General features: G+C 51.3%; 12 protein-coding genes across 12 annotated transcripts; 10 read left to right on the top strand and 2 right to left on the bottom strand.

The window, feature by feature from the left end:
- Window positions 1–3,469: 3,469 nt before the first annotated feature.
- On the top strand, window positions 3,470–4,201 carry SCP_1400670 (hypothetical protein; the record flags this gene model as incomplete). Its single annotated transcript, XM_027763774.1, has 1 exon — window positions 3,470–4,201. One exon carries the CDS (start codon window positions 3,470–3,472, stop codon window positions 4,199–4,201), a length of 732 nt encoding a protein of 243 aa, XP_027619575.1.
- Window positions 4,202–5,623: 1,422 nt separating this feature from the next.
- SCP_1400660 (hypothetical protein) lies at window positions 5,624–6,497 on the top strand (the record flags this gene model as incomplete). Its single annotated transcript, XM_027763773.1, has 3 exons — window positions 5,624–5,948; window positions 6,000–6,109; window positions 6,159–6,497. 3 exons carry the CDS (start codon window positions 5,624–5,626, stop codon window positions 6,495–6,497), a joined length of 774 nt encoding a protein of 257 aa, XP_027619574.1.
- A 1,082-nt stretch (window positions 6,498–7,579) lies between these two features.
- SCP_1400650 (hypothetical protein) lies at window positions 7,580–7,901 on the top strand (the record flags this gene model as incomplete). Its single annotated transcript, XM_027763772.1, has 2 exons — window positions 7,580–7,805; window positions 7,858–7,901. 2 exons carry the CDS (start codon window positions 7,580–7,582, stop codon window positions 7,899–7,901), a joined length of 270 nt encoding a protein of 89 aa, XP_027619573.1.
- A 1,554-nt stretch (window positions 7,902–9,455) lies between these two features.
- On the top strand, window positions 9,456–10,258 carry SCP_1400640 (hypothetical protein; the record flags this gene model as incomplete). The annotated part of the gene is made up of 2 exons (XM_027763771.1): window positions 9,456–10,014; window positions 10,080–10,258. 2 exons carry the CDS (start codon window positions 9,456–9,458, stop codon window positions 10,256–10,258), a joined length of 738 nt encoding a protein of 245 aa, XP_027619572.1.
- A 1,688-nt stretch (window positions 10,259–11,946) lies between these two features.
- On the bottom strand, window positions 11,947–12,626 carry SCP_1400630 (hypothetical protein; the record flags this gene model as incomplete). Its single annotated transcript, XM_027763770.1, has 2 exons — window positions 11,947–12,557; window positions 12,611–12,626. The coding sequence occupies 2 exons, from the start codon at window positions 12,624–12,626 to the stop codon at window positions 11,947–11,949; spliced, it is 627 nt and encodes a 208-aa protein (XP_027619571.1).
- A 1,735-nt stretch (window positions 12,627–14,361) lies between these two features.
- SCP_1400620 (replication associated protein) lies at window positions 14,362–16,035 on the top strand (the record flags this gene model as incomplete). The annotated part of the gene is made up of 2 exons (XM_027763769.1): window positions 14,362–15,173; window positions 15,222–16,035. The coding sequence occupies 2 exons, from the start codon at window positions 14,362–14,364 to the stop codon at window positions 16,033–16,035; spliced, it is 1,626 nt and encodes a 541-aa protein (XP_027619570.1).
- Window positions 16,036–16,322: 287 nt separating this feature from the next.
- SCP_1400610 (hypothetical protein) lies at window positions 16,323–16,742 on the top strand (the record flags this gene model as incomplete). Its single annotated transcript, XM_027763768.1, has 1 exon — window positions 16,323–16,742. The coding sequence occupies one exon, from the start codon at window positions 16,323–16,325 to the stop codon at window positions 16,740–16,742; it is 420 nt and encodes a 139-aa protein (XP_027619569.1).
- Window positions 16,743–16,751: 9 nt separating this feature from the next.
- On the top strand, window positions 16,752–16,991 carry SCP_1400600 (hypothetical protein; the record flags this gene model as incomplete). Its single annotated transcript, XM_027763767.1, has 2 exons — window positions 16,752–16,923; window positions 16,981–16,991. The coding sequence occupies 2 exons, from the start codon at window positions 16,752–16,754 to the stop codon at window positions 16,989–16,991; spliced, it is 183 nt and encodes a 60-aa protein (XP_027619568.1).
- A 1,422-nt stretch (window positions 16,992–18,413) lies between these two features.
- SCP_1400590 (hypothetical protein) lies at window positions 18,414–19,376 on the top strand (the record flags this gene model as incomplete). The annotated part of the gene is made up of 2 exons (XM_027763766.1): window positions 18,414–19,107; window positions 19,159–19,376. 2 exons carry the CDS (start codon window positions 18,414–18,416, stop codon window positions 19,374–19,376), a joined length of 912 nt encoding a protein of 303 aa, XP_027619567.1.
- Window positions 19,377–20,946: 1,570 nt separating this feature from the next.
- On the bottom strand, window positions 20,947–21,921 carry SCP_1400580 (hypothetical protein; the record flags this gene model as incomplete). The annotated part of the gene is made up of 1 exon (XM_027763765.1): window positions 20,947–21,921. The coding sequence occupies one exon, from the start codon at window positions 21,919–21,921 to the stop codon at window positions 20,947–20,949; it is 975 nt and encodes a 324-aa protein (XP_027619566.1).
- A 936-nt stretch (window positions 21,922–22,857) lies between these two features.
- SCP_1400570 (hypothetical protein) lies at window positions 22,858–23,139 on the top strand (the record flags this gene model as incomplete). The annotated part of the gene is made up of 1 exon (XM_027763764.1): window positions 22,858–23,139. One exon carries the CDS (start codon window positions 22,858–22,860, stop codon window positions 23,137–23,139), a length of 282 nt encoding a protein of 93 aa, XP_027619565.1.
- Window positions 23,140–24,288: 1,149 nt separating this feature from the next.
- Window positions 24,289–25,290, top strand: SCP_1400560 (hypothetical protein; the record flags this gene model as incomplete). The annotated part of the gene is made up of 2 exons (XM_027763763.1): window positions 24,289–24,817; window positions 24,884–25,290. 2 exons carry the CDS (start codon window positions 24,289–24,291, stop codon window positions 25,288–25,290), a joined length of 936 nt encoding a protein of 311 aa, XP_027619564.1.
- Window positions 25,291–26,002: the final 712 nt, after the last annotated feature.

Raw genomic sequence — 26,002 nt, 5'->3', positions numbered from 1 at the left:
AGCTAGTCCGATGCTAGAATCTGTCTTCGACATCCTATCCACTCGCTCTGCACCCAGTCTCCTCTTCAGCTCAGCAAGGAGTTGCTAGGCCGCAACCCCTAAACAGCTTACTATCTATCACGTTGGACCGGTTTTAGTTCTTTTTCTTCTACGGGTTATAGGTTTTCTGGCCGCAAGGCCTGGTGGGTGGTCAGGTCTGGGTTATCTGCATCATCTTGGTTTCTCAACTCTATAGTGATACCCAATTCAATTTCATTTAAGGTTCTTTCAAGTCATTTGAGATATTTTGAGGTCATTTGAGGCCCTTTGAGGCCCTTTGTGACCCTTCGTAGCCCTCCATGGCCCTCCGTGACCCTTTGGTAGCCCTTTATGGCTTTTTGTGGACCTTTGAGGCCCTTTTGACCTTCGAGACCCTTTTTTGACCTTCGAGGCCCTTTACAAAGACCTTGTGGACTATTTTGGTCAAGGTCCTTTCACCGACAGCTTGCGAGGCTGACCCCCTTGTTTCAAGAGACGGTGTGAGCCTAAACTCTCATGTGGGGGCCAGAGATATTTTCAGTGAGGCTGTAGAGGTCTATTGGCTCTCACTGTTGCACCCAGGCAGCAGCATAGATAGCTACTGCTATGTTTCAGTACACACATGTGTACACATTCGTGGATTCCCAGCCACATGTGCAAAGGCTGCGCCGTGTGATCTGTGCTCACAGGATCCGCATCCTGGTTAGTGCTGATGGGCCTGTATATTTTAGTCGTGAGGACAATTTTTTATAGTGGGCCTCCTGCATGGAGGAGGAGGAGGAGGAGGAGGAGGAGGCTGCATATTTGGGCATGTGCAGTGACCTTTTGACCCGCTAGACTGTACTTGATTGGTTTGTCTTCGCGACAGATGTCATGTAGGTCTTATCAGAAACCGTCAGTTGGTTGCTGATCGGTCTTGAAATGAGGCCGGATAGTGAGGATGTGTGAGGACATCGCAGCTACTCTGCTGCATTAGCGTGCAACGGCTCTGGAAGGACCACCGAAAGTTCCGTGCATGGTGTGATATCTGCACTGTCATCACATCAACCCACTTAGCTGCGTAAAGCACGAATGCCGAACCAATGGTCCTCGACGAGTCTTAATTTCCAATTCCCTTAATTGGCTCTGATTCGTTTGTGTACGGGTGTTAAGATCTGCGCTGGTGCCTAATGTCTGCCTTGGGACTGCGCAGCTGGGGCCACTCGGCGTGCTCAATTGCGCCATTGCCTGGTTGCGTCGGTACGCAGCTGCGCAGTACCTAGGCGACGGGATTCTGGTAAAGGAAAAAGCAATTATTGCTCAGATGCGTGGTCGAGACCACAACTTTGCGATGAATAGCGGTTTGGCTGGCTGGCTGGCTGGCTGATTTTCCGATAACATTAACAAAAAAACTCATCGCCCCGGTCACCCGAACACTGCCACACTCTTCGAATACATTGTGACCCACCCTTGTAGAGTTCCCTCGGTAAGATGCCCACACAGGGGCAGGCCACCTCTGCCTTCCGACAGAGCATGACTGACACCAATCAATTCGGGTTGGAGAGGCAGGCACAACGACTGCAAGACTATTCGCAGATTGCCTTGATTGTCGGGCAGCTCCTGCTCATTGCAGAGACAAGGCCGGGCATAAAGCATTTACTGGGCCGGGCGAGCAACTAAAGAACTTGCTGGACAACCACATCAAGGCTACGATCGACAGCGTCGATGAAGAGACCGAGTACGCTCGGAAGCTTCAGGACCTCACGAATCTCACGGTTCCTGCAACCTTGACTGAAGTGGCCCCTGCCCGAACGTCATCTCAGACAGAGTCCCACGAGACCCAGGGGCGCAAATTAGCAACGCTGAATACCGGTTTGGGAAACACGCCGACCAATACCCCGACCGTGAACGATCCAGGTACCCCGCTTCCTTCGAATGATTCTTCTCACGTGCGCCGTAAGTCCATTGTCAGTGCATCCCGTCCTAGTGGGTGGGAGCTCTGTTCCACCTTCAGGCTCCCTCGGCATATTGCTAATACCTATACAGACCTGGGTTCCAGTCTTGTGGGCTTCACGGACACTCATTCAACTCATCTTGGACCGATTGACGAATCTGCAACAGACGCTGTTCCAGCTAGCGATACAGTACCTCCAACCCAGCAAGTGAGCTGCAAGATGTGAAGCGGCCACCATCAGGATGACCGCTTCCGAATGGTTTCTTCTTCTTTTCTCGATCTTTACCCTCTCGGGGGTCGGGATGGTCCTTTTCTGCCTTGTCGATATATGGTACTCTCTTTACTGTTATCGATGCCTGATTTCTAGGAGCTCCTACGCCGGAGCCCCTTGAAGGATTTTGGTGACTAGTGGTATATTTGGGTTGATGCGTTTTAAAAGTGCTTTGGAGAGAACTTGGACTTCACTTCAACACGTTCTGTACATGAGGTGTCACGACCTGCACATCTGGTTTATAGCAACTCTTATGAATAAAGCTCGATTCTGGCTACAACTTGATTGTCTGCGTGTCGTATCTGCTATTATGCCCCTTGGGCACCCATCAGTTCTGCTAGCCCCTCGCCCGTCTGTAGTGGACCCAGGGAGGTCGTCGCATCGCACGACGTGCTCGATCGTTCTCGGGTGTTGGTCTTTTCGTCGCGGTATCGGATGGCTTTTGCTTATCCCGTGGATATTTCGGTTCTGCAAGGCCTTGTCGCCTATAATTCCTTTGATACCAGTTTCGATTCGTGCGCGATAATGCTGTCTGTGGTTTGGTGGCGGGTATGAACCAGTGCAGGTCTTCCAAGCGCTGCTGACCTGCATCGCAGCGGACCTTTGGCGCAGGGCCTAATCGACAACGTAGCAGGCATTCTTTGCCGGTGTCGGACGCAGCGTCGACCGGAGACCTCAGCTCAGACTGCCGGTCAGGAGCACCAATTGAACGCATGGCAGTAATCGACTGGCTCTCCGTTTGCTGATATGCGTACGGTCTTGCATGATGATCCACAGCCTGGAGCCTCTCGTGTGCGCCCACGGGCTGGTGCGGGTCATGGCTCATATGCCCCGAGCATTGCTTCTGACCTAATGGGAAATAGCTTGAAACACCAGCGGTCTGATATATGATAATGGACATGTTAAAATCGTACAAAGTCTGGCGATTGGTCGTGGGTCTGTGCAGGCGCACTGTTCAGCAAGGAGTACCGCAGAGTGCGCAGGATGCCGGTGAGACCTGCAGCTGCACAAAGGGCGGCGAGTGGTGCTGAATGGACCGCGAGGGTGCTCCACTGTGCACGGCGGGGCGAACCTAGACAGACCCGGAGCCATATATATAGCTGCTGGCTGGCTGGCTGGCTGATTGAGTTTTTCGATAATATTAAGGCTGTGCGGCGCGAAAAATTTTTGCTACCTCTCGTGCTTGTAGCATTCCCTCTTCCTGCAGCCCCGTCTACCTCATTCACTAGCTTACCTCACGGAACAACATGGCGTCGACCTCTGCAGACATCGAAGGTGCGACTGAAGTCACTATGCCGGTGACCTCCGACGGCGCCATGATTTTGACCAGCAGCGTCCTTGGTAAGGCTCATTCGTGCCCTGAAGATGCAGTGGACGCCGTGGAAAGCATGGGCGCCACCTTTGACATAATCTACCAAGCATTTCCGCACGCCGAAGTTGCGGCAGCAACAAGCAAGCTTCGGATGGCCTACGGCTCTCTATTTGAGGGGAACTTGGAATTGCAGAATACCGCACGGAACTGCTTTGCTGCACTTTCGCAACTCTTCTTCCATGTGGAAGTGAGCCCCGGTATGATCAAAGGCCCCAACCAGGCATGCAGCATCGGCACGAGGCCAGAGTACTTCCAATCGAGGATGGAGATGATGGCAGCTCAGTTTCAGGATCTACATAGCATGTTCTTTGAGCTGTCTCACCTGCTCTGCGAGCGCTGCTCTCCCGTCGAAGCGGGACCAAGCTCTCAAGAACAAAGCAAGCCGTACCATCTTGCGAGCATCACAGCCTCATGGAAGAGAAGTCTGGCCGGAAAGATGAAGCAAAAGCACAAGATCGAGGTAAGCCTCCCCTCACAGTCGACTAAGCTCGGCTACAACGTTTGTCTAGAATTCTGGCTAATCCTCACCTATCAAGATTTGTCACATGGAGACGACCTCGGTGTCAAGGGAAGTCGCTCGGGGCCAGTCCCAGCGGCTGCAGACTGACCGCTCTAACAGTGGGCTGTACTAGAGATGCGGACCCCTTCTACGTACGACCTATGTCGCCTAATCATAGATCGGATGCAGACTGCGGAGAAGTGGGAAGGACGCTTGAGACGTGGTCAAGGCAGTTGCGCCTTGCAATATGCAGGGCTGGGTCACTAGTGAGGCGCGCCATTGAACCTCTGCTTCTGTTCATGAGGATGATGTTGTGGTGCACAGTTCTGGATGGATTTATAGCTTCAACAGTGGAATAGACTTATTCATGGCCTTTCTGATATCAGGAGTCAGTGCTCTGCTCCGACTTTCACGGACATGAGAGCACACATCTCTGTGTCGAATAAAAAATTTGTGAAGAGTTGTAAAGCATCATTAGCAATCCAACATCGATTGGCTCAGAATGCGTTGAGTTTAGCCGCTCTAGGAGCGATAGATGCCTTCCATGAGCAGCCAAAAGGCATAAGCTCAGCGACCCTTGTATCTCGATCTGAAACACCGAGACGCCGAGTGTTCCCCGCGTCGAGATGATACGGTGCATCGTACAACTCCGCCAAGTACAAAAGTAGGTTTGTGGTGAACCCGCCTACGGTCACTGCTTCGTACGGCACAACGCTCGGTCCTGGATCTAACATAGCTTTAGCAAGCCGACATCAATAGATATTCCGCGATCTCTCCCGCTTACTAGCCACTGCGAGAAAGTATAAAGTGAATCGTAGAGGGTCGTAGAGGTTTGTAGTTCCCGAAGAGCGTCAGTGGTGCACAATATCTGTATTTTAGCATGCTTCCCAACTAGTTGTGCAATGGTAGTCCACATCCGCCTATTTTTATTGCAATCAGCGGGGAGCTTGTAAGGCTTGGGGTCTATTAGCATGGCTAATGCAATTATCGCATATTACGATATCTATGCCTGCTGACGGTGCTGCCATTAGAGTGACCAGGCCACCGGCTGCACCTCAGAGCTGCATATGTCACACTGCAGGGCGGGGGCACCGCCACCCCCTCTTTCGGTATCAGATAAGTGGGCTTCGTCCAGCTTGCTGGCTGGCTGGCTGGCTGGCTAGCATATTTTTCGATAACATTAGGTACAAGCGAAAAACTTGGCGATGAGCACATTCGGCTGCAGTGATACCTCATGCCTGACCAATATGTACAAGAGCAACGGGCTCAGCTGTATAGCTGTACAAGGAACCAGACATACTGCGATCTGATTGATCAGTTGTTGCATAGCTACTATGCACCGTGGAAAGGCTTCGACGCGAAGCCGACATGTACTGTACGGAATTTCATGTAAGCTGCACGCTCGCTTGAGCATGAGTCCGTGTCGAAGGATGAGCCCGGCCCATAAAAGGACCGCGGCCCCTACTCATCTGAAAAAATTTTCTTCTCCAATTTTAATCCTTAGCTCGTCGGTATCGATCATCAACAACCATGCAAAACAAAGTTCCTACGCCCACCGTGCCGCAAAATACAGCCGGAATGTCATCCTCTCTTCACCAGCGTTCTGATCAGTTCGTGTTTTTCTGGAAGACGGGGAAAGAGCTGCCCAACGGCTATCTATCGGCATGGCACCTGAGTCCATTCATGCATGAGGGTTATATTTACCTCACCGTGCATCAATGGATGGCAGTCCAGAAGGCTCGATTCTTCGGCGACAAGTCTGCCGAGGAGAAATTGCACGAAACCATTGATCCAGAGGACATCAGTACTATAGCAGCTGGAATCAAAGGAGATGGCGCCAAGAAGTGGGGTAGCAGTTTGTATTCCTTCTATCACCTCATGCACTTTAGTATCTGACACGGAATAGTGATGGGCAAGGCTGCGGTGGACGGCAGCTACTTGAAGTTCACCGCCAGTCTCCAAGCGCCGGACTTAAAGGCGAAGCTGCTAGAGACGGGTGATCGGACGTTGGTCAAGGTGAGTCAGTCCCGTAGCTCGATGACTCGATGAGAGCTAACACGTCCAGGCTTCGCCTTGTGACCGATTTTCGGGTATTGGTTATGGTGAAAGCATTGCACTGTCCAAGCAGCAATTTTGGGGGGGCAATATAATGGGCAAAGCTCTCATGGAAGTGAGGCGCAGGCTAGTGGAAGAAGCTCAACCTTTGCCAGGTGCTACCTCCAGGCCTGCCACATACGATTTTGATATCGAGATCATGAGCACTGAAGATGACTGGGAGGACACTCCGGCGCCTACGGCTGATGAGCTGGATTCTTCCAGTATGGACAAGCTTACTGGACTTTGCGCAGCTGTTGAGCAGCTCAGTAAGTGTATGGACGCAATGGAAGTGGCTAAGGCGGCCTAAGCTCCGGCATTGGCGGGATTATTGCTTTGGAGCAGGCCCGACTCGGTCGATTCCAATAGCAGTATCTATGGTATACAAGGATTTCGAGCAGAGGATGAGATAACTAGATGGTTTTAGATCTATGAGCTAGTGGAATTGACACTTGGTCTCACTTATTTTTGACGCACAGCCACCTAGCGCGAGCAAAATTGTGGGCTCGTAAGCAGCCGGCTTAGTGATACCAACATACAGAAGTTGATCACTAGATAGAGATGACACTGGTCTCCCCAAGCTATCGTAGAACTGCATTTGTCTGCCAGCAAGATAATATCTTGGGTTGTAGCAGCCTACAGCCTGGTCGATGTCGAACGACGGGCAGAAGCGCTGCTCCATATGCCAACTCCAGGTGGCCGCTTGTCACTGTCTCTCAGTGAGTGCCGCAGCCCCTGCCATCATGGAATCTCAGCCATGTCCTGGGGTCACCCATGCGTCTACGCTTTGCGTTGCAGCTCTAGTCAAAAGCCGTCATGCTGCCTGGGGACTTGCGCTAAACAATATGTTTGTACCAGGCACCGATCATGACTTTAGGGCCAGTCTCATTCCACCCGGAAACCGAGTCGGAAACTGAGTAGCCCTTATCTATCTCTGAGATTAGTGGCTGGCTGGCTGGCTGGCTGGTTTTTCGATAATATTACTCATCATTTTCACCAAGAGTTTACTTGCAGCCATCGCATTGATTTATGTCTAACTGGGATGGAGTTTTCTATGTGAAGCCAAGAACATGCTTTCAGATTGAACAGCCAGCTGGACATGGCGAAGCCGTCTGTGTCTCATTTGGAAGTGGGCGGCCTGATTACATCACTAAGCATGGTGCCCTGGAAGACTTCAATGAGGTCACGAACTGCCAAATCAGGAAAGAGCTAATCTGTCATGTAACCCTAGCACGACCCCTAGCCTAGCCCAGTGGGCTGCAAAATTCTGAAGCCATTGAACATATACACGGCGCCTTTCCAATGTGAGCCTGCACCATCATAACATTAGTACTGCCAAAAACCTGACCCTTGTCATTTCCCATCTCGCTAAACGCAGCCATCGTCTCTAGTATGGATTCGCCGGACGACTACAAATTCGCGGTCTTGTCGCTCTCCACAGACATTTCCGATGAGCACAATGAGATCCAAGAGGTGATCCGTCTTCTTGGTAGCACGTTGGAATGCTTCAACCAGCCAAACGCAACCAGTGCACCGGCGAACTACACTAGAATTGTCTTGGAAAAGGTCGACCGCTGGGGCCTGTCTGATTCCTGCGGAGAGTCTTTGCGACGCATGCGTGAGTTGCAGGACTTGCTCTTCAATGCATTTCCTCAACCAAAGCAGTACAGATATCCACCTGGGCCGCGCGAAGGATGTATGGGACATGCTCTAGACACTCTCGTGCAGACCTTTGCTTCTGCTTCTTCGACCTCGCATATCCTAGCCGAGTTCACCAAGCAGCTGGTAACGATCATCTATCATTGCCACAGTCACAGACTGAGACCGCGCACGATGAGTATGCCCTGCAGCCAGTCCTGGAGTCGTCCCATGCACGGAGCCTCGATCTCCGACGGAGCACACCAGGGCATTGCGCTTCAACCTTATGAGTAGCATCCAGTATGCGAGCTGAAGGCAATAAGCTAATGAAGTTTGAACTAGGTTACGATTCATCAGAGCAAGCAAGAGGCGAAATGCACCGACAGTCAACCGGGGAGAACCCCAGTATCCAAAGCTTCGGTGATGGATGGTGTGTGGATGCGAATGGGCAAGACCAAGTCGAGGGATGACAACTTGGTGATTTGAACATCCAAACTGCAATGGATAACATCTTGGAGCACCAATGGTTCCGCTCATCGAAGGTATAAAGGGGCATTTACCACCAGCGCTAGTTGAGGCACTGGTGTACGCAACGGCTAGCCAGTATATGTACGTGACTAAAATAGCCACAATATGTAAAATGCCCGTTTGTTTGTCAAAGATGTATACACGTAGCCAACCAACATTCTTGAACTTGGACGCTATATTAACTGTGACGCTGCGAGAATCCATTGACTCGGGATGTGGTGCAGCCCAGCATGGATCAGTACAGGTTGTGGTCTGCTCCTTAAATGCCGCAATATCATCTCGTATACATTGGTATTCCGTGGTGCGTAGTATTCACCCAGCTGAAGCGCAGAAATGCTGAGACCTGGTTAGCAGATTGCTCTACAAACTAGCTTCTATATCCAACCTACTAACACTGAATTGATCGTATCCGAACGAAAACTGTGCCCTGGGCGTATTAATTCCATTTACGTTATATTCTTTGCGATAGATTACTCGCAACTGATTCTGCTGTGCGTACATCGATTCTCGCTGGTGTAGGTGGTCAGCACAATATTCGTGAAGAGAATGATCATCTGTCGATCCACAAGATCTGCGCACGAGCTGAAATAGTGTGTTTCTCATGCCAATGCTGTGTCAACCAGAAATTCCAACTTAAGCGTTTCTCGACCAGGTGCAGACGAAGGCAGCAGCATGCCTCCAGTGATTTGTCCACGACAGCGCCCCTTCAAGTCTCCATCCAATCGTGAGGACCGCCATGACGCTCAGACAATAGAAATATTTTCACGGTGCCGGCTGATGGTGCATGAGGCGCCATTGGCCGTTGTCATAGCACGTGCTAGCCTAACAGCCACTATTACGGGACACGCAGAACCAGTATAGTTGAGCAAAATCGTCACAGCGAACAGCACAGTGTGAATTACGTATGCACCAAGCAAATACTATAAAGTCCGAGGTCTGCCCCTTGGCTGACTGGCTGGCTGGCTGGCTGGAAGGTTTTTCGATAACATTAGCCCGCGAAAACTCCGCCTCCATTCTTCGATATTTTTGGTGCATGCTCATTCTGCCATTTCCCTGAATCTGACTACAATCATCGATAGCCATAAATCACCAGATCATTGCCATGGATTCACTCACCGAGAGCTCGACCACTGCATTTGAATATTCTGTCCATACTTTGACGCAGACGTCGCGTCCAGAAGTCAAGAAAGTCTTGCGCCTCCTTTTCCACATTCCCAAGGGTGTGAGCGACCGAAAGCCTGGTCTCCAACGAGCTCCGCTGGACTATGCTGAGTTGATCCTCTACGAGCTGGATCAATGGCTGCTGCCCACGGATGGCCAGCAAATCTTGGACATGTTACATGATCTAGAATACACGCTCGCAGAGAAGCTTCTCCAATCAGCAAGAACCCTCTGTACTGAGGAGGCGACTAAGAACTCCCTCGGACAAAGTATGGATGTTATCGCGTCCGATTTCGACTTCATGATCGAGACCGCTCGCATCCTGAGAGACTTCACGCAATTCACGGCCATACTAATTTCGAGCTACCTCTCTGATGATCAGACGCAAACAAGCCGAAAGGCACGTGTCGAGTCTTCTCGGGTCTGCAGCAAACCCAGAATGTCGAAATACGTCCAACGCATACTTACGCCTGACGATTACACAGGCTATCAAGAATTTAGTAGGTTTATGCTTCAGCAATCGATGCTATTGCACAGCGTGAGACTGATGCTGGCGATGACAAAGGCCATTTTCTTCCGCAAGATCCTGGCGAGAATGGTGTAACCTCTCGCATTGAATACACCGGTATGGAGGGCGAGGACGAATTTGGGACCGGAGAGGGGAAGATCATCATCAAGGTCAAGGGCGGTAGGTGGTTGCGCGCTTACTGTGGCCATCGGTGTGAATGCAACGAGCCAGAGTAGGCTACAATAGTCGAGGACGGAGGATAGAGGGTAGCGCGTTTTCTGTTATTGGTGCTATTTGCGTTATTGGAAGGGGTGAATTCTATCATCCATAAATTGTCATTTTCTATGCAATCCACATTGTCTCATCGGTTTTATAGTAAAAATTCCTTCGTGATGTGCTAAAAGACAGCATCCGCGCGTTTCTGCACGGATGGCGATTGCCTTCAGCGTGGGGACGGCCAAGACTCACGCCGAGGCTAGCAGTTGTGCTATGTAAGCTATTGTGACGCTCCATGGTACGAGCCAGAGTGTGAGCCTAAACGCAGTTGGCTGGTACGAGAATCAATGATGCCATGTCCGCACACGGTATGTAAGCTAGCGGCAGATTCTTTCAAGATTCCGACGTGGCCTCTCCGATCGCTCCATTCCACAAACGTTGGCAGTTGCGCGATGCATCCAGAGGGGCATGACCACAGCCTTTCAGCCCTCTGAATCTCCACAGCCACTGAAGAATGCAATCCTTTGGTCTGGCTCGGATTTCAGTTCCGGTATAGCCATCGCAGTGGCACAGGTCATCTCGCACGTATCGATGAGAGGAATTTTTGGCTGGTGCCTGCGATGTGGCCACTGTTTCCGTCCCCAAAGTGTCCCGTGACTGGAGGTCCGGCAAGGCTCCCAGCAATGCATAAGATATTGGATGTTAAACCTAGCTCCCTAACTAATTTCCGAGACCAAGCCGGGGATTGCCCGCTCATTGTCACCGAAGTAGGTGCATTTCAAGGACAGAAGCTGCGCATGCTGCACACACTAAGTCATTGCGTGTATAGATTGGTGGAGGGGCAACCATGTGCGAATCACGGTGTGAGCCTTGCACGGATGCACATGGTGTACCTCCCGTCCAATGCCAAGACAGGTACATAGACCTTCTGGCTGGCTGGCAGGCTGGCTGGCTGGCTCGCTGGCAGGTTTTTCGATAATATTAATGAATGGGATCATCGCCAGCACTATGGCCGACTGATAGGTGACTAAATTGACCAAAGCTGCACTTCTGTGGTACACGAAGTCTTACGGCGTGGGTCTTTGCGGTGTGGCGGAGTGGTGGAAGCGGCACGGCCGAGCGGTGGAAGCGGCCCTCCCCGTACAAATCTAGTCGGCCGTATTTTAACTTCCGTGCAGAGTTTTCTGGCCACATTTCTGTTGCCGTTCATATGTGGGACATTGAGCCTGCCTGTTCAATGGCCACGGTAGGTTTTGTTCACTAGACAAGGCAGCGAATGAGTTGGGAATGGAGACGGCATACTTAGGGCTATCTTTGTGCAAGAGAAAGCATCTGCACTGACGCTTTTAGAGAAATAACAAAGTAAGGAAACATGGTGCGGTTGAAAAGTTCCTGAGTCTTGCGCATCTCATCAGGGACTAACTGAACCAAGGGGAAACCAAAAGACGGAAAAAACACCTTGCCCTGTCTAACTAGCTCATGTGTGCAGCCCGGGAGCCATTCAGTCCATGAACGATCTTAGTCCTCTAAGGAGGACCTCTTTGATAACCTGTTCATTCAGAATGCCTCCCTCGAGGTCCTCTAATTTTGTAGTCTCGACGATGCTGAACATGCCGAAGCCATCCTCCTTGGGAATCGCATGGATGGTCTCCATTAGTGTCCGAATCTTGGGGCGAAGAAAAGATTCTTCGCCTGCCTGTTCTGACAGTCAGCCCAGGTAATCCTTTTTGAGGTTTTCATCCAGGTCCCAAAGAAAGGCCGTGGCTGAATTGGTGGTTTGTATATAGAGGTCGTGGCCATCCTGGCCCTTCAACTTGTCTGGGTTGCCCATCTGGAAGAAGAATAATCGGACTTGGTGTCTTTTTGCGTTGAAGAGATAACTCTGGAACATGGATCGGAAGATGACACGCTTGAGGCAGTCTGGATTAGGCGGAGCGCCATGGATAATGACGATGGTGCAGAGAGGTTTCATGCCGGTGAGGTCCCCTACGAATTGATTCCAGTGGCAGCTCAATAGGAAGTCAAGTGTTTCATCGACTGGCGACAGGGTAGATGGCGCGAGGTTGTTAAGAGCAGCACCAATCTGGCCGGCAGACTGCTTCTTGTCGTGGAAACCTGCCTCGTCACAACTCATCAGGCCAATACCATCCGAGGAGTCGCCACCGATAATGGGGAAAATGGCCTCGATAATGGTTGCCAGCTCTGCGATACGGCCTTCGTCCTTTTCGCCGTAGTACCCATGAAACATATTTTCTAAGCTACTAGGGATGAGGTTAACGTCCATTTGGTCCAATACCTTGCAGTCGTCCTCGGTGATTTCTAGGGTACGGTTAGTCTCGGTTGAGGATTTGTGTAGAAAGCTCACTACGCACCCACTGGCGCAGACATGGTGAGCAGGCAGCCAGCTATGGCAATTTGAGGAGGCAAGGAAGATGTCTTTGCCGGGTTTTAATTGCGGAGGAGATGGTGTTTCCGGGACCCGGATAAGGGCTTTCACTCTTTATACTGCCAGACGGCGCTCAGCTATGCCCTAGCGCGCGGCGAGAAATTTTTTTCCGCAACTCTGCACAGCTCAGCGAAACAAGGGAGTGCTAGCCTGCCCCTCGTCTGCATGTGATGCCGTGTATAAGAAAGGTCCGTGGCGGCGCCTGACTCGACCGGGTCCGAAGATTTTGCAAGCCACCAACTGCCGCTGTGCAATGAGAAGTTGTCGCATTGTTATGAGGAAAAGTGCCAAGATGCACACTAATGCTGCATCTGACAAGCCTGATTGGTGCCGATCGCGCCCACACGTAAGCTGGCTGGCTGGCTGGCTGGCTGGCGAAATTCCAATAGCATTAAGTTAGTTATAGACCGGCACATATGTGGCAGAGTCCTCTCTGCTCAATTTACGACGTGGCTAACTTCGGAGTTCCTGAAGATGCCTCCCAGTGGCCAGCTCCCTGCGACTGTATTTGCTATTCCATAGAGTAAACGTGATCTGACCTCCTTCACTCAGCCCTTAATGTGACATGCATCATCCACATTTAGATCCGCCATGGGTGCTTCTAACCAAGATGTTACGCTCCCCTGGATTGGTTAGCTACACTATGCATTCTGGCCCATCGCTTTGTACAAGTCCTGCAAATTGATGATTGCGCTTTGGAAGACCTCGGGGCCAAGCCACGAAGAAAAGTTGACGAGACTTGTTCCAGGACCATGGCGGATCTGGTGTTATGACGGCAGTGTTTCTGCCGCTCATTTCCGTGGCGGGGTGATCACCTAGCCTCGTATGCGGCAGGGATAAACTACGCGCGAATGTGTAATTGAATGCGATGCACCGCGGCCTACTGATACAGCTAATAATCGCTATCTCCTCACTGATGACAACAGCACTCGCATTTACGCATTGCCAGTATTATTTAATTAACTTTTTGTGGCTGCATCCCAGCGGTTTATGTTCTAACATAACTAGAGCCTACGATTACTTGGTTAATACCTCTCTAATGCAATTCCGGCCGCAGCCCACTATGCCGCACCATTAACCCGCTGCTCTTAGTCATGCGGACTCAGTTTCGCTTAAGCCTCCCTTATTTGGTGAATCTATGAATAGCTACGCATACTTCTGCGTGTCCAATCAGCTGTCAGCTCCAAGGGTACATGCAGCCGCTGGATCATCTAGTATTGTTTACCGGCAGGGATGCATAGGCAATGGTAAACTACAATTGGCGCTTTACCCACTCGTCCGTGCATTCGCGTCGAAGCCACTCGCGCTAGGGCGCACCTGAGGTAGCTCTAATCAGACCTCACCTACGTTGCGTGTATGGAGATGCACGCCATCTACTTTGCTGTTAGCCCACTACATTACCGCCAATGCACGTCCCCATGCCATATGCTCCGCTCGAAAATTCTGACCGCGGCAATTCGCAAATGCTGCCGCTCCTATGCGCTGGTTTCGTGTCAGCTGAGAGCTTACAAAAGGGCCCGGCAGACGACTGAAGCCATCTCGCAGAACCTCGCCCGACTTTTCTTTGGTTCCTCCCATCAGACAATTTTAAATAACATTAAGCTGCAAAATCGGCATTCAACACGGTCACATGACCCACAAATTTCATTTTTTGAGCACCGGACATCTGCATTCACCATGCCACCTAAATGCAGACGTGGTAACAACGGCCACGCATGGCCGCATGCAGGTCGTCGATCGACTGGCAGCAATGGAGATGAACCCGCAGAGGGTAGTGGCAGGGCACCCTATAAGCTGCAGTCGCCAAAGGTACTGGTGATGTGGCCCAAAGCAGAGCAATTCGACGAGGAGAAGGTGATCGAACTCATGCGGGGGCTGGGGGAGGGAATCAGGCTCAAGATTGCGCACAAGGATCATGCAGATGGTACACCGCACTATCATGCGTACATCGAGTTCCAATCTCAGCCATCCATCCGCGATGCGCAGAACCGGCTTACCGTCAACGGAAACAAGCCGTCATTCCAACCCGTGGTCAGGACTCCAGAAAAGGTCTGGAAGTACGTTGGAGACTCCGACAAGGCCAGCACATTCGTAGTGCAGGATTACTTCCCGCCCGGTCACTTTCGGCCCCCTCCCAGACAGGAGGTGCGCTCGGTGGCCACAGAATTGGCTGAGGCTGTCGAGGATGGCTCACATGAGCAGGCCCTCGAAGCCCTAAAAAACAAGGCTAATCACAACTACACTCACATTCGCGACATGTCCACCACCTCTGACGAGTTTATGAAATATATGCTCCAGCACGCTACCTCTGACTACTTCAAGAATTTCGTCAACATCAATACGGCGTCCAAAAACGCTTTCAAGCCTCCCGAAGTGCCATACGAGCGCCCACTGGGGCTGGTCATTGACCTTGAGCACTACCCTGAAATTTCCGACTGGGTCGAAAATGAGTTGAAACCGCGACTCGGCAAAGGCTCGCAAGGTAGCAGGTACGTACAGTCATGCATATGGTGCCGTATGTCACTAACATTCTCCAGGGGCAAGTCTTTGTGTCTTTACGGAGAGTCCAGGACAGGAAAAACCCTATTTTTCAGGAGCCTTCCTGGAAACCACATTTACATGCACCACCTGTTCAATTCAACTGAGTTCTTATCGAAGCCAGAAGCAGACTTTGCCATCTTCGATGACTTTCGGAGCCTCGAATATTTGCCCTCATTCAAGTGCTGGTACAGGCAGCAGCATAGGTTCACCATTACAGACAAGTACAAACCCAAAGAGATGGTTACATGGGGGCGTCCTGCTATCTGCCTCGAGAATGACGACCCTCGCAACGGTCCCAAGCTCACCCCTGGTGATATCGACTCGCTGAATATGAACATGATATTCGTAGAAGTCACAGGGGAACACAAGCTTGCATGGGTCGACTCCGAACAGGTGGACCTAGCGAAAGCCACCGCGGAGCAGGAGGCGCTGCGTGCCACTGAAGAGGTAGCTATGGTGCCTCTCGAGGGCTTTTCGCCTCCATGGTCGCTGGCAGATGACTCGCAGTCGGAGGATGAGCTCTTCGTGGCCAACACGGAGTGGGAGTCGACGCTCTGGGGGCCCGAGCCAGTGCATGAGGAGCCCAATTTCCCTGAAGACGACTCTTCGCCGCTGTCTTCTCTGGATACGGAGTCGCCCCCAGCGCCAGAGGCGCCGATGGTGGTGCCACGAGGCATCAAGCGCAAGCGAGGATCCAATCCCTTCGTGGACGATGAGGCGGGCGTTTCTGGTGATGAAGACGAGCAGGAGGACGACGAGGATGAAGATGGCCATCTCGAAGGCTTTGTTGTGCCAGACCATGTTTTTTAGATCTATAGATAGAATGAATTTTTGGCTTATCGCATTCCTCACATGCCACCGTGGCTCATGTGGCGCTGTGGCTGACATGTCTTGCATACTGGTACACGGCGGTACCTTGTGCCCTACCACTAGGTGGCCCGAGCGCCAGCCAAGCAAAAATTTTCCCTTGAAAAACTATAAAGAGGGCCCCACGCACTCTGGCTGGCTGGCTGGCTGGCTGGCTGGCCGATTTAGCAATCCGATTTAGCAATAACATTAATCACTTGCGAAAATCTGCCTTGTTGTCTGCCTTAACAATGCTTAGCGTTCTTTTCAAGCAGGCGCAGGCTACCGGTCTGCCACCCCCACCGGCCTGCGTCTCTCCTGAACCAGTTCCAGGTGACGACGGCATCTGCAGCGCTGAACGCATCCTCTCCTTTGCTCGCAATGTCCAGCGCGAGGGCAACTTTCTCGCAGTCGCCAATCAGTATGCGAACCTCGTCAACAACCAGCTTACTAGGGTGGTGTATGCCTCCGAGGGCGACATCAAGATATTAAATGCGTTGATAACCAGTCTGAGGAGCTGCTGTCAGCAGGTGTACATCAAAGAGGCAAACACCAATGCGGACCGGGAGGCTGCTTCCAAGCCTCTATGTCATGTCAATTTGGCGACCTGCGAGCAAGCAAAAAAAGCCTGCAGTGCCTTGCACGACGTGACCGAAGCACTGATTACATGATACAAGTCAATGCGAGAGGCGGAGCTCAAGAACTTTGACGACAACAAGGAAAACATCGATCCTGACGATTTGAACAGGGCTAAGATTGGCCGTATGAGTTCCGACGGACAGTTCTTGTCAGATCCGTGGAGCAGCTTTAGAGCTGATGATGAGCCATTTGGCTACAAAGTGCTGGATTGCGGTAAGTACCAAACCTCCCATATCTGTCTTCCATTCTTTACTAAAACCTTGGTTACAGAGGTGTGGTGATGCGCGTCTTCTGTGATTCTCTTGCTACGCATGATGCGCGACAGAGAAACAGATGACTTGTCGTGGTGGTTGATACGGGTTACCGACAGTGTGAAAGGAGCTGTTTGCAGCAGTAAGATATTCCACGCACGCCAAGGCTGCTGCCTCAAAGAGCGAGCATGGCACCTTAGAGCCTTGCCATAGGAAAGAAATGCGATTCCCATATATTCTTTAATTTACACGCTTTTGCAATACATATTCATTTTTGCTCCATCGCTCAAGCTATTTGCAAGTACATGCTTTTGACTTCCCATAGACATGCGTTAGGTAGGCGATGTATACGCATCTACCACCACGCAGCACATTGCAGACTCGCGATAAAAGTATGCTCGGAAGGTTATCGACCCGACGCGTAACGTGCACATTTGATATAGGACCAACACGCGTGATGCCTTTTCCGACCACGCGCTGCCAAATAAGAAGTGCACGCTCTAGGCCTAGGAGACAAGTTCCAGTCATTGGAGAGCGGTCCATGGCCATCAGGCATGCAACCCATCACATGTAAAATAATGTGATGTGCCGTGCCCTTGTTGGGTCTATGTTTAATTTAGCCCTTCCACCTACCAATCCTGGCCAGTTGGCAGGCTATCCGTTCCTTGGAACTGTCATGGTGCTCCTCACATGTTCTCTCGACAATTGCAGTATGCTTCGTCTTTCCAATTATTCTGCATCTTCCACATGCAGCCGGTCCAACTACTATGCTCTGCCGGAGGCGACACAGTTCAACCGCGTGAACCGTCTCCCGTGCTCCCGCAGTGCACTTTGAACAGCGGTGAGATCCAGCTGAGCGCCACTCATCGACGAGAGGCCAGTCTGCTGTGTTGTGCCTCTCATCTGCATGGCAACGGCTTACTCTGCATCGGCACCTCCGTCGCTGCTGCATTGTCACTACTCCATTGGTCCCCTCCCACGTTATCAGTCCTTCTGCATAGCTGCTGTGGGATCATCGGTGATCGGCAGAGACAGGAGGCGGTCTCTGTGGAATGATTGCATGCTATAGGCTTGGGACATGTCAGATGAAACATCGTGCGAATGGACTGTACGCCGCAGCCAGCAAGATAAGCCTTTTTTAATGCAACAGAGCGGCCACTTCTGACACGAAACATGTACATGGTTGTGCGCGGCCCAAGTACATATACCGGGCTGGCTGGCTGGCTGGCTGGCTGGCTGGCTGGTGGATTTTCGATAACATTAGCCGACGAAAAACTGTTCGCTGATCCTTCCATTCGTGCTAGGCTCCCACCATCAGCGCTGCTAGCGCACCTACAGCAGCCATGCGTAGCCTCTTGCACCCTATAAGTCTTCAAATCCCACAGTCAGTGAGGCTCCGCTTCTAGTTTTTCACTTTCAAAATCTATCTTTCACGACGGACCGGCCGTCAGAATGGAATCATCACAAGTCTTGAGTCTAGTGAAACCTTTACAGGGCCTGCCTACCAAAGCCGATGCATACCCCGAGGCGGTCCAGTTAACGATCAGTCTTGCATATTTGTTCCAGCGACACGTTGCAAACGACAACTGCCATGATGCGATCCTCGACGCTATCAACATCTGGGGTTATTTGTGCAAAGAAGACGCATTGTGCTCGACTGGACGCACAGAAGACGCAATATTGCGCCTCCGGATGGAAAGTTCGATGCAAGCCATGGGAATCGAAATTACGAACGGTGTCGTTGGTTCAGTGCCCTTGAATGCAAGCAACAGGCACAAAAAAGCCAAAGGCATTCAAAAGAGGGCCTCAGAAGGTCATCGCTCCCGCAAGACCCCAGCCCTGGGCCGAAAGATGGATCCTTGGCCATCGCACGCCATACACTTTCTAAAGTACCTGGGTCAATTTCTCCGCAGTGTGGTGGCTCTATGCCAGGCAGAAGCGAGGAGAACGTTGACACGCAACACACGCAGTGACTTGGAGGAGCTTGTCCGGTGCCCACCATCGCAAGTAGGACACAACGGAATGGGTTTCAGCTACCTCATGGTAATTGAGGACTCGTCGGATGAGGACAAAGAGCCTATTACCGAGGAGGATGGTTTTTCTCAGGCAACATTGCCCACTGCGGGGATGAGGCTTCCTTTTGATGGTATGTACTGCACCTGATTTTCTTGACACAGCTTCTGCTAATGCCAGACAGGGACTCTGAGCTCACTATCGAATTCAACGCTCAGTGAAATAAGCACAACACACGGCGGTTCTTCACCGCCTTCTAGTGGATACAATCTTTACGATCAGTGGCTGGGAAATGAGTTCGTCATGTCTCCAACCCCCTTTCCGGATAGTGAGAGCGTGGTAGGCTGGGGCTCCCAAGAAAATACGTGTGTGGAGCAGATGCCGGTGGGCGGGGAAGAATGAAGCATGAGCTGTGGTACTAAGCCTACAGCTCCTGAGGCCAAGCTGGCATGCAGTTGACCTAGCTTAGATGTGGGCAGTGGTATGACCATGGGCGTATTTGAGCAATGAGTAACTAGCAAACACATGTTACTAGAATATTCATCGAGTGCATCGCCATCTTTGCAGTCTCAGCGGCCTCTAGGGCTTCTGGTACTGGAAACAAGACGTGTCCATCTGCCCCTTGCACCTTGATAACCTCTTGACGCTGTCTGTTTGCTAGATGGGATCCGCAACGGTGAGACAGGAGCGTTCATTTCCTACTCTGAAAGCGGAAGCCCGAGAAACCAAGCCGTAATGATCGAACGAAACGGTGGGCAGAAACGGTGGGCGGGGCTCCAGTTGCTAAACCCACGTGTCTTTGTCACCGGTACCCAATTTGACGCTCAAGGTGGTGGGGAGGGTTCACTTGAGGATACGTGCATACCTCTAATGGCTGCAATGTCGAGCATTAGATTACAGCCGCGTCAAGCATGGACCCTGCTGACGCGCGATACCGTATATTACTTGTCCTTGGTGAATGCGAGGTTGTGGTACACACTCATCCAGACTCCACAGCTACATGCCTTGTACCCCAACGCTTAGTCCCGCCTTCCGCTCCATTTACTATGGCTTGGCGTCGTCCAAGATTTAGTCGGTGACTTGTAATTACCAGCGTTTCTGCGCCAACCTGTCTACTGGCCAGTTAGACGATGGCCTTGCTAGCGGACATGCTGGCTGGCTGGCTGACTAGTTTTTCGATAACATTAGAGCTTATGAAAACCGACTTTGTCAGCGCCAGTACATCTGCCAATGTCACTCTACCATGTGGAACAAGTCCGTTTCATTTTAACCTATCGTACTAAGGGCACGCTGTGTCCACTTTTGCGAGGTGCAGGGCGGGAGCTCCCCCCGGGCCCTTCCACGCATGCAGCTGCAGTCCATACTGGCCGGGCGAACCTGCAACAAGGCAGCGAGGTGGTGAGTTGATGCACCAAATTACACGACACATGCATAGCCATTAAATCGCTGGTGAGGCTCTGCGTAAATGTTACCATGGTGAGCACAAATACAGCCCTCCGCCCTCAGTTTCGCTGAGTCCCCAAAATGCTCCAGCACATTCACTCGGAGTACTGGCACTACTGAAGGCCGCTATTTGGAGCATGTCTGTTTTCATTCTCTGTAGGGGTTTTAACCTTTTTTTCTTTGTGTGCCGGGACTAATCCCTGCTAGCTTGCAGATCAGACCCAGCCACGTGCTTTTGCGCTTCCGATCGTCGCTTGCGCTACACGAATACACTCTAGACAATGCCTCAATACTCGTCGCCCGACCGCTATCACCGTCGCCCATATCCGAGAGAGGAACACAGGCGTACACATGGGAGCACTGCTAGGGCGCAGCCCTCTAGAAGAAAGCATAAGAGGAAATCGAGCGGAACGTTTTCATCTGTGGTTAGAGGGAGTTTACTGGGTTTGCTTTTTGGGTGTCTCTTGTAATGCTTCATTGCAGGCCAGGTATTAGGAAATAACAATCTATTCGCACTCTGTCAGACTATCTAGATATCCATCTCTTGCTTGACTTCCGTTACACCCGGAGTTTGAAGAAGCAAGCTTTGAGGAAGGTCCCAGTACCCCGTAGTCAAGTCGGTTTTGAAGAATTCGACTTCTGCGTCTGCGCTCCGAGGACGGAACATGCGTAAGATGATGTAGTTGCAGCCATCGCTCTGGTCGCTCATCAGCGGTGTCCCATTTGGTCCCAGCGTCATCATGCTGTGAATGCTGTGCTTCTCAGGCACTACGCACACCTCCGTGCCCTGTTTGTAGTACTTCGTGTCATCGAGGAAAATCTCAACTTGGTCGCTATATGTGCAAGTTGTCATGATGTCCACATCGTCCAAGTCCTTCTTCTTGTTCCAGATGGCAGCCTTGAAGATTTTCATCTCATTGGATTTGAGTTGGTGGCGCCCTGCTGATGCCGCACCAAATTGTGCGAGTTGTCCGACGTTAAGATCCTCCCGCTTGCCAATGGGCTTCAACATGAAACCCACGATGCGCACTGCCCAACTGGTATCCACGTCGAGGTTGATGACCGACTTGTCTGTCACGCTGGCCAGGCCAATATATGATCTGCTGAAGCTGCACCTTGTCATGGACTCGGCAATGCAAATAGTGTCCTCATTCTTTGCCAGTGAGTAACTCTCAGACTCTGAGCTGATGCGACCGCTAGTCTTGTAGATGCCAATGTTGCGGACAAACTCCCACTTTCGCTTCTGGGCAGGTGTCATTGGCTTTGTCTTGGTAGAGAGGCGGCGTGTCTTGGTATTGGCTTTGGTAGCTGATCGCCAGGTACTTGAGCTCCAGTTGCGAGAGCCTGAATTGGCACCGCCGTAATACCCCGACTTCTTAAAGTACGTGGGATATTTTGTGAAACGACGCTTTTTGTACGCGACAGCCTGCGGATTGTAGCGGGCTTGATAGCCATAGGTGGAGCGGCCCCGGTAGGGCTTTGCGTAGTTGTTGCCATAAGCCATTGTGGTGGGCTATGCGTTTGGGGCTGTACAAATGAATTGTGCAAGATGAAGTGGCAGGCTGACCGAAAATTGGGGGAATGGGGGGGAGGGAAGCCACTCATTTATACCCGAAACTCAGCCTAACTGGCTGGCTGGCTGGCTGGCTGGCTGGTACGCTTTTCGATAGTATTAAGTCTAAGCCACCTGATTCCATGCCCGGGCGCACATGACTGCCGTAAGTAGCACTCACGTGATAGTACTATGCGGTCGAGGTTAGCTATCTGGCTGGCTGGCTGGCTGGCTGAAAGTTGCATAACATTAGATACCTGGAAAAATCCTCACACAGTCTCCACCTCGGTACCCTTATTGCAGGGCCCAATGTCGACGGTAGGCCACCAATTCCCAGTGGCCTTTGGCTCATGCGATCCAGAATCTTTTTATTCCGGAAAGCAGTATCTTTCTGCCCCCATAGGCGATTTTCCAGAAGACGCCCAAAGGTATGCCAAAAAATTGGACGAGGCTTTCAGCTGCATGCACGAGGCCTTCAACCACTGCCATGATGCAGGACGCATCCTCGACGACATAACTGGCGAAATTTCAAATATGCAATTGCGGGACGATTGTGTTCTGCAGCAAGAAATTCGGCAGTCCAGCGACAAGGCGGAAGCAACATTATTTGCGACTATGCGTAGCTTCACTGACCGATCAACGTGGTCGCACAACTTTGGCAACGATCTGGTGCGCATGAGGGTTCAATCATGTTGGATGGCAGACTACATGATCCATCTATGCGAGATGTTTGGACCCATGAGTGAGATCTTTCGCGAGCGGTGGGGGGGAGACAGGAACCCCCCGCTAAGAAACAGGCGCCCATTGTACAATCGTGCAGACTCGCTTTACTCGGGTAAGATTTTTCTCTCTTCTAATAGTTCATTTTCTAATTACAAACTCCCAGACATGGCCGACACAGAAGACGGGCATTCTCGAGACAACAGCGATACGGCAACTGTCATCGAAGAAGGCACTTCGTCTGAGCATCAGCATCACAGTGGACAGACTATCAACCTTAATGACTTTTTCGCAAATATCTCCTTTCCGTTTCGTTTCGATCGGCGCCGCGAAGACTTCCGCGCCCCGGACATGGTTTGGACGCAGGTTCCCAGGACAGCTTCACCACTGCCAGCTCGTGGTCGCACTGGTGCTGCTCCGTTACGATTCAGGGAGGTCCACCCTGGCTAGCGGCAGCCTCGGAAACCTATTAGTCGGAAGTGCTCTACTAATGGCGTTATGGGTGTTTTGCTTGGATTCATGGAATATCATTTGGATTTTGACGTCTCAGGCTATGGAACATTATGATAACGATAATCAATGAATTTTGCAATTATCGCTGATAAAATGTGTTACTCTTCTGACAACTGGCAGCACCTGCAACTGACCTATGCTACCAAATTTCCTGTGGGGCTGTGGCTTGGCGCGGGCGTAGAAAAGACGAGCAACCCCTGTGCACTGTAAGCAGCAAGGTCAAGTCAATCTCAGCCAGTTGTAGCTATATTCTAGCTCTTCTCATCCATAGGAACACCAAAGTTTAGGTCTACCCCAGCGAGCAGCCATGCGATGCAGGTACCGAGATAGAGGAACTGTGGCTGACTGACAAGTCAACTAAGAGCTATAAGTGTATACAAAAATGCATTTCAGGTCTTACTTTGGCTAGCACTCGGATTACCGAGCTGATCACGGGTACCATTGTTCTGAATTTGAGTTCGTCCTATGGGTTCGAGCCACGATGATAATGGGCTCGGACGACGGTGGTGTGATCGTGCCCGTTTCGACTTGGGGCGGATGGGCATGGGTGCACCGCTGCCCGGGAAACCAGCGCATCTCAGGTGAGACTCTTTCGCACGTAGAAGGAGACGGACAGCGAAATGGTGGTACCCAGGGCGGTAGGGTTGGCGATTTTGCTGCTGGGGAATGGGCCAGTGGCAGCTGGCACGGCGATTGCAGGGCCCATGAGCACCAGGCCTGCACAATGTGCTGCTGCAGGACATGTACCACCCATGCAATTGTTCGAGCCAATCCGCGTAGGCCACGTCTTAGTGGATGTGGGGCCTCAAGCTCACTGTTGTCTTGCATTGCAGAGTTTTGCTCTCGTTCAGATGTGCCTCAGCATGCAGCTCTAGTCGCGGGACGTGCGTATATATATACCTGACTGGCTGGCTGGCTGGCTGGCTGTTCGGTTTTTCGATAACATTACCTTCCGCGAAAAAATTCCACGTGACACCAGTTTTTCTCTACTTAAACCGATGTCCGCCCCGATTGTGCGTCGGAAATTCAATCCATGCTCTAACCTTTTTCTTGTGCATTCAGTAACCCCCACCTACCTTAGCAGAAATGGCGTCTAGCTCAGTACTTTTCCCAAAACGTGGGGACATTTGGCTCCAAGCAGTTTTCGATAAACCACGGATCGAGTATCCATCGGACTTTCTGTCTTTTCTTAAGGCCACAGAGCTGGCCAGTGGCATTTGGCAGTGCAGCCATGAAGATTCCCTGTGCAATCTCGATGCATGTTTCAAGCACCTTGAGCCGGCCAAGAACTGGACGTGCAACTGCTTCAGTAGCACAATGCAGCTCATTTTGAATGCAATGAAAGATGTCGCCAAGGATCGTCTCAATTCCATTCGTACCAGACCGTGGCAACCTAAACAAGATCAGTCCGAGACAAAGCCTATCACTTTGGGCACGGAAATGGCGCACATGTTCTCGTCTTTAAATCATCACACACAAGCTGTGGCAAAGGCTGAACTCTTGCCTTGGATGATGTCCATGGTCCTGGTCAGCCATACGAAACAAGGGCACGTCAAGATGGTCACACCAGTTTTGATGAACGCTTCCAAGGCTTTAGTCAATAATTCCGATACACGTAGGTTCTCAATGTCGAACCCTTCTCGTTTCCAAAATTTCACGAACCTAACCACATAACGCAAAGGCAAGGAGAACCTTGAGGTGGAAACAGGAGTTACGCTGGTCAAGCAGATCGAGGATACAGCCACCCATCTGGCTAAGTTGAAGGAGCTGAAGCAACGCACGGAGAAGGAAAAGGGAGCCGAGGCACCACCCGCTGACAGTAGCAAGGAAGAAAACCAGCAGGTCGATGTTAGGACTTCGGCTCCCCCCAAGCAACTCGTGGAGGTCAATGACACTGAGTCCGAACCCGAGGAACTCGAGCTTGTGATCCCTACTCCGTTGCCGGAGATTAAGAAACAAGGATCTTCTGTCACTGCACAGCCGACTACACCGTTGAAGTCAGGGCGCGAGCGGGCCGCAAATGCACCTGACAAACCAGCAAAGCGCTCGCGGAAGCGCAATGGTGCCATAATGATTGGGGAATCTTAGTATGGCGTCAGGCCCTCATAATCATTGACAGCTACCGTGCTTACTCTGAATATTTCTTATGGCGTTGGTGGAGTTGTGGTATGGCTACGCAGTTTTTAGAATTTAAATTGATATTTGCGTTTTGGAGGTTATAATTATCTGAACATTGCATTTGGTGATAGCCAAGTAGATGCCTCTCGTATGCAATGCTCATTGGTAGACTTTTGAGAGTAGTGCAGATTACTGTGCATGGCTACTCTTGGTCTGGAGAACTAGATGCGTGTTGCTCTACTGTGGGTGACGTGCATCGCGCGACTTGCTCCGATCACAGCATTGATGCTACCACACGACTAAGAATTTTATGCGAGACGGTAGGAAGAGGCTACTATCTGCCATGATAAAAATTGTGCGCCAGGCCTCACCAGGGCCAGGCGGAGACTGTTACCAATATGACTCATCTGCGGTTAAACATCTAAAAAAGCTGCGTGCCGAGAGGTCTATGATTACACGTCTTGAGCTTACAATTGCAGCCTGCACAAGGAGCATGTCCTAGCGCCGGCTGCCCTGTTCGAGTATTGCACGCAACGCATTGCACTGGACCCCCAAGCAATTTAATTAGCTGCGCCACACTGATACTGATACCGGCAGGTGGTTGCGCTGCGCAAATTCTTCTTAGCTGGTCAGTCGCCATGTGCAGGTTACGGGAAAGCCCACGGGCTGGCTGGCTGGCTGG

The sequence above is a fragment of the Sparassis crispa genome (assembly GCF_003851025.1).
Source record: "Sparassis crispa DNA, contig_000013F, whole genome shotgun sequence".
NCBI classification, from domain to species: Eukaryota; Fungi; Basidiomycota; class Agaricomycetes; order Polyporales; family Sparassidaceae; genus Sparassis; species Sparassis crispa.
This window is presented reverse-complemented; position numbering and strand designations above follow the sequence as displayed.